Source organism: Poromitra crassiceps (genome assembly GCF_964638095.1).
Source record: "Poromitra crassiceps genome assembly, chromosome: 25".
In the NCBI taxonomy this organism is placed as follows: domain Eukaryota; kingdom Metazoa; phylum Chordata; class Actinopteri; order Beryciformes; family Melamphaidae; genus Poromitra; species Poromitra crassiceps.
In genome coordinates this window covers 12,345,797-12,352,615 of record NC_139649.1, presented here as the reverse complement: position 1 = coordinate 12,352,615, position 6,819 = coordinate 12,345,797, and the positions used below count along the sequence as shown (strand labels likewise).

General features: G+C 45.2%; 1 protein-coding gene across 1 annotated transcript; it reads left to right on the top strand.

Annotated features, from left to right (window-relative positions):
• Window positions 1-3,589: 3,589 nt before the first annotated feature.
• Window positions 3,590-6,240, top strand: slc32a1 (solute carrier family 32 member 1; the record flags this gene model as incomplete). Its single annotated transcript, XM_083661085.1, has 2 exons — window positions 3,590-3,997; window positions 5,053-6,240. 2 exons carry the CDS (start codon window positions 3,590-3,592, stop codon window positions 6,238-6,240), a joined length of 1,596 nt encoding a protein of 531 aa, XP_083517211.1.
• Window positions 6,241-6,819: the final 579 nt, after the last annotated feature.

Sequence of the window (6,819 nt, the reverse complement as noted above, 5' to 3'; positions counted from 1 at the left end):
TGGATCATTCTGCATACGTCAAGTGATTAATATCCCTCTTACCGCCTCTCCCTCTCTCTCTCTCGCACACACGGGCGCGCACACGCACGCCGGCACGCGTAATCAAACTTTAGGCCTAGGCTATTTGATTTGGCCTTTTAAAGGAATTATAAAGAAAAGCTCCCGCACACTGTCTCACCTTTTTAGGAGAATTTATTGGATAAACGTTTCGGTCACTAGGACCTTCATCAGTATTATTTTAAAGGAAACAATATGCTAGCCGATACCCAAGCTTTTGTGAAAGCTAATTGTTTTTTTAATGGTTGCGTTATTGCAGGTTGCCCGCATCCACCAATTTATTTATTTTTATTTTTTGCCAGGAGAAAATATCCCATCTCGATAATTAGTCATTTGTGTATGATTCGTGGAAAAGAGGGTGGGGGGGGGGGGGGGGGGGGCATGTGGGGGCGTGAAGCTGCAGAACCTTGTGCCAGTTCACCCAAGTGTGTAATGTGAAAAAGGAGAGCCAGGGGTGAAATAGCGAGGAGGGGGCAGGGGAAGTGTGTGTGTGTGTGTGTGTGTGTGTGTGTGTGTGTGTGTGTGTGTGTGTGTGTGTGTGTGTGTGTGTGTGTGTGTGTGTGTGTGTGTGTGTGTGTGTGTGTGTGTGTGTGTGTGTGCGTGTGCGTGCGTGCGTGCGTGCGTGCGTGTGTGTGTGGGGGGGGTTAATCCATTGGAGGGAATGAATTTGAGGCGACAGCGAGACCACAATGGCGTTTCTGATTTGGCCGTGGATGGTGACAAAAACACGCTGTCGGTGCGTATCGGTTGTGCCTTTGTTGGGAAATGCGGGCCAAACAAAGCAGCGCGGCACTGGGGCGCAGAGATAAGAGCGTGATTGGCTATATAGCCTATCTGTATCGATATAGAGATGACAGTGGTGAGGATCCTCCTGGGACGTGGCACCTGACCCTGCTGCGCTGCTCTGATGATAGGTGATAAACTGTGCGCATAATGAGGAAAATCACTTTCCCTCCCTTTGTAGATGAGGGAGGATATAGTTCAACTTCCCAGACTATCAGGGATGATTTGGCATTTTTGACCAGATAAAATGTTGCCTACAAAATCAGGGGCTGCAGATGGACTGGACATTTCGCTGACAATAGCCTATGTCGTTATGAATGGAATAATAAAACGGCGTGATTGGCTCGTCGTCATTTTCAGTGTAAAAAGTGGGTTTTGGGCCGCTTTTTGTGTCAGTTCATCCACGTATCATTTTGTAAAAGTTATATCCTAAATCTTGGCCTATATAGGTGTATTATGTGTTTTAATTGTTTGCAGGTCGGAAATCGGCCTCCATTCCTCCTCCTCGCTGCGTGGATCAGAGCAGCGCTGCAGCCCGCTGATAACAACCGACGCTTTCACTCAGGCTGCAGGGAAAATCAGCAATTTTCGTTCCCACAACGGGAAAAAACAACGCACACAAGGGTGCGTGCGTCGGTGCGAGCAGTTTGCTATCGCAGTATTTATTTCATAATTCAAACACTATTAGATTTAGAGATTCCTCGCCAGGCCTGCTCCTTCAGTGAAATCATTCAACCGCGGTACAAATTGATTTCATTCTGGATCACATAAAAAGAAAAAGGGCAAAACATTGTGAATGTTTTCTGGCTCTGCAATGTCTTCAGTTAGGCTGTTATGATCGTTGTCCATTTGCGAATGATGCCCAATTTAATTCGGGACTAAATTAATCTAATGAAGGACAAAGCTTTTCAAGCTGTACAAAAATTTAATATTTTTGAATAGGCCATATTTCTGTGTCAAAAGCAAATACAGTAATGTAGGCTATTAATAAATATAGCATTAGACCTATAGGCTATATGCATGGCAGACGATCAAGGTTTAAGTGTGGCAAGGCCACGGCCATGGTGATGAACTTTCCTGCAGCATGCAACACTGAAAATGGCGGACACAAAGTATATAGCTATGACAAGACAATCAACAACAAACAGTTTACAGTAGCCTACTTCATTGGGCTATTATGTTAAAAGCGAGTTATCACTGTAAAAAACATTTCATTGGAATTATGGCTAAATTGTTTTGATAGCCCATTCAATGTAACAATGCTGAGAACACAAAAACAGAAGGAATATAGCCTAATAGGCCTATAAATTTACTAAAATCCACGATGCAAATTATTCCTCAGCCAGGCTCGTTTTGTTATTTTCTTTCAAGCAGGAACTCCTTTATCTTTGAACCACTGGTGGATTCATTTTCATTCTGAAAATAAAAGCTGAAGCATTATCAAAATATTAAAAATAATAAACAATTAAAAAATAGACTATAAAAAAATCCAGATCAGTCAAGGTGCATCCTTATATCTTCATGTCAGTTATGTATTTTCTTTGAACGTTTTTCTTCTAGTTTCGTCTCCCTTTTTCTTAACAGGAAACGTACCTATAGCTCTTGTTACCACCCGCAGAAAAGACAGAATCAAAGGCAGTGCAACGAATAAAAAGTCTAAAATGAAAGAAAAATAGGTAAAAATGTATCTTTCACCTCGTAAAAAATGAAGTAAAATTACATATGAATTATGAATATCATCAACGCTGTCTCAAGTTCCACCTTACCATCATAGCAAGACAAAATGCACGGAAATATTTTTCCCCATCATCAATACACCCAACACGCTTTTTAAACCCGATCCATATAATTCCAATAGATACAACTTGGGTACTACTTTGGTGCTCCACGTCCTCTTGTCGCTAAAAAGAAACGCATGGCGCAACATTGTTCCTATAAAAAAGACAAAAATGTATTCATGTTATATAACCTGATCCAAAGAGTTGGTGGGGTTTTCATCAAATTCCTACACCCTTTTATACGCGTAAAGTTATGCGAGACTTGAGGCCCCCGGAATGTCATTGGATGTTGGGATGAAGTATTATAGATCATGGGGTTGGGGCGGTGGGGGTACTGCAAGCACCTCCCCTAGAAATGCAGCAAAGCTCCCGTTTTCTCCTGGCGGGGCACTGGGGCGGGGGTGGCTGGAGACGTGCTTTGCATTGGCAGGCTGATGAGGACACGTGTCTCCTCCCTGCCTCCCCCGCCCCCCCGGGCTCCACGGTACCGCATTGGCATCAGTAAAGGCACCTGAAAACCAACAACCAACTCTTGGAAACGCTGCACCGACACCTTATAAGCTAAAATAAAACAATATAATAGGCCCTCCAGAGGCAGGTTTTTATTTTAATTTTTAATTTTTTGCGTAAAGCTTTTGCGCGCACCGCTTTAAGCTGCCCCAATTAACGAATACCGGGCGTATTCGTCGAGTAACCGAGTGCGTTGCCAAGATGCAGAGACGGAGCAGCGACGTCTGAAGGTGACATGAACCTGGGGATAATCAAGAGCAGCAGGCGTACCTTTAATAAGAAGTGGAGATAGCAACTGAAACCCATCAGTGGCTTTGAAAACCAGTGCGTTTTTCCCGTGGCTTTGTCGAATGCAAAGAACCAAGCGTCGCAGTCCAAAAGTAGCCTCTAAATTGATTGATTGAGGAAACAAAAAAACTATTTTTGCTGCAGACAGTTGAGTGTTGAGAGAGGAGCGAAAAATGGCGACGCTAATCAGAGGCAAGATTTCGAATAAACTGTCAAATGCGGCCACCACCGTCTCCAACAAATCCCAGGCGAAGGTGAGTGGGATGTTCGCCAGGCTGGGCTTCCAGGCCGCCACCGACGAGGAGGGTCTGGGCTTCGCCGCCTGCGACGACCTGGACTACGACCATAGGCACGGCATGCAGATGGACATTATGCCATCCGACGAGTTGGGAGGAGAGGGGAGTGGACAGATCAGTGGCGGGGAAGGAGGCGTGTTGGACGGGGACAGCCACTACCAGAGAGAGGGCACCGGTCCTCCGCCCTCAGGCTCAAAGGACGGAGGTCTGACAGACGAGTTGTCGGAATCCAGACCAAAAATCACCGTTTGGGAGGCGGGCTGGAACGTCACGAATGCAATCCAGGTAAAGACGCACCACCGACCGGATTAACGGGTGGTTCCGACACTGTTCTGATTGACTGAGTCGCGTTCGAAGTTGTCGTAAAACACTATTACGCACACCCGTGGACACACATATAAGTCAATAATCATAGCATTTTGCTGGTTTAAAAAAGGAAAAACTCGTATTGGAAGTGCCCCCTGCAGCATTCTCTCTGTGATTATGCGTGTCATGCATGCACCCCCTTAAAACTGCCTATCACCCCGCATGGGCGAAACTGTTATATTTTTCCACAATATGTTACCTGGCCATAGCTGTATTGTATTTTGTTGCATTATCGTATATTATTTAGGATAAAGACACCAAACTTCAGTGAAGGAAAAACTGTGTAAAAATTAAAATAATGTCTGAGAGGCATCGATTTTACGCACGGAGTTATCGTGCAAGAATGAAATCTATTGCTTATCATATGCTACAAAAAATATTCCTTTGACAATTGCATTTTCACATACAGAGAAAATGAGCAAAAAAAATGCAAATTTGCCACATATTGTTTTGATAAGCATCCCATTACGCACGTGTGCGCGCAGCTATTTTGACCCAAATCCAACTTCTTGGATCATGTGAAAGGAGAGGGGCCATCGTTTAAGTGATTTACGCGACAGAGTCTGAGTATGTGACAAAAATCCTTTCATGCCTTATTAAGGCCGTGGTCTGTCACAGTGACGTCAGTGTCTCCTCCGTCTCGTGATGACGTCAGAGGTGGGGTGGATGCGCTCAGAGCAAAGTGGAAAACCCACAACATGAAAACTGGGCATTCACTGCAGATAGCTTTCAGGCCAATATACAATAGTGTTAATTAAAAACAAGAAAGGGAAAAAAAGTTGTAGAGGTTTAGAAAGTTGAGCGAATTGTTACCTCCAGTCTGTGATCATCATCAATTGTGTTTTCAGAAAAGCATGACTGATTAATAATTTAGCTAGGCCTGTATTCTGATGTCATTATGTTTCATTCATTTAATAGAGGGCCTCATAGAAGCTGCACCCATATAACCATGCCCAATGTGTTTGTATTTCCAGGGGATGTTCGTGCTTGGGTTGCCCTACGCCATTCTGCACGGGGGATACCTCGGACTATTTCTCATTATTTTCGCCGCCGTGGTGTGTTGTTACACGGGGAAAATCCTCATCTCCTGCCTGTACGAGGAGGATGAAGACGGCCAACTTGTGCGTGTAAGGGACTCATATGTGGACATTGCCAACGCGTGCTGCGCGCCCAGATTCCCAACTTTGGGTGGCCATATCGTGAATGTAGCCCAAATCATAGAGCTAGTGATGACTTGTATTCTGTATGTTGTTGTCAGTGGTAATCTCATGTACAACAGCTTCCCCAACATGCCAATCTCACAGAAATCGTGGGCCATCATCGCCACCGTCGCCCTTCTCCCATGCGCCTTCCTCAAGAACCTGAAAGCTGTCTCCAAGTTCAGCTTGCTGTGCACAATGGCCCATTTCGTCATCAACGTGCTGGTGATCGCTTACTGTCTCTCCAGAGCAAGAGATTGGGCCTGGGACAAGGTCAAGTTTTACATCGATGTCAAGAAGTTCCCCATCTCTATCGGTATCATCGTGTTCAGCTACACCTCTCAGATTTTCCTGCCGTCTCTGGAGGGGAACATGCAGAAGCCCAGCGAGTTCCACTGCATGATGAACTGGACTCATATCGCTGCCTGCATCCTCAAGGGCCTCTTCGCCCTGGTGGCCTATTTGACCTGGGCTGACACCACCAAGGAGGTCATCACTGACAACTTACCCTCAACCATCCGAGCTGTCGTCAATCTTTTCTTAGTGGCCAAAGCCTTGCTGTCGTATCCGTTGCCATTTTTCGCTGCCGTCGAAGTTTTAGAGAAATCATTTTTCCAGGAAGGGGCACGCACATACTTCCCAAATTGCTACGGGGGCGACGGACGCCTGAAATCCTGGGGCCTCTCTCTCCGGTGTGTCCTTGTCGTGTTCACCTTGCTCATGGCGATCTATGTGCCACACTTCGCCCTTCTCATGGGCCTCACTGGCAGCCTGACAGGCGCAGGGCTGTGCTTTCTGCTTCCCAGTCTCTTCCACCTCAGGCTTTTATGGAGAAAGCTGCTATGGCACCAGGTTTTCTTTGATGTCGCCATCTTTGTAATAGGAGGTATATGCAGCATATCTGGGTTCATTCACTCAATGGAGGGGCTCATAGAAGCTTACAAGTATAACATACACGATTAGATGCAAGCCATTGCTGGAACTAGATATTAACTGCAAATCGCCATTTAGTGAAAAAACACGACTTCCCAGCAAGTGCAGCCCCCCCTGCTTAATTCATGCGTAAAAAGCGCGCACAGAACACACACACACACACGCACACACACACACACACACCCACATACACACACACACACACACACACACACACACACACACACACACACACACACACACACACACACACAGAGCAATGGAGCCGCGTCAGTGAGGGGAAGAACTAGTGCATACACAACACTCTATATGGACAATTATACATGTTGTATAAATATGCGAACAAAGTACATTTAGATATTTTCCAGTGGAGTGAAGGTTTACAATATTGACCTTAAACAAAATTACAAAATGAGCAATTAGTCTTTTCATCACTCTTGTGGTGCTTCCCCACATGAGAATTCACTTCATTTAATGTTCAAAGTATGTGATGGGCGACAATTCATGATGAGTAAGATACATAAAAAAGCCACTTTCTTAATGGGCATAGTGGACAGTGGGATGTGGTGTTAAACAGAAAAGCCTGGACAAACAAGATTGCAAATAACA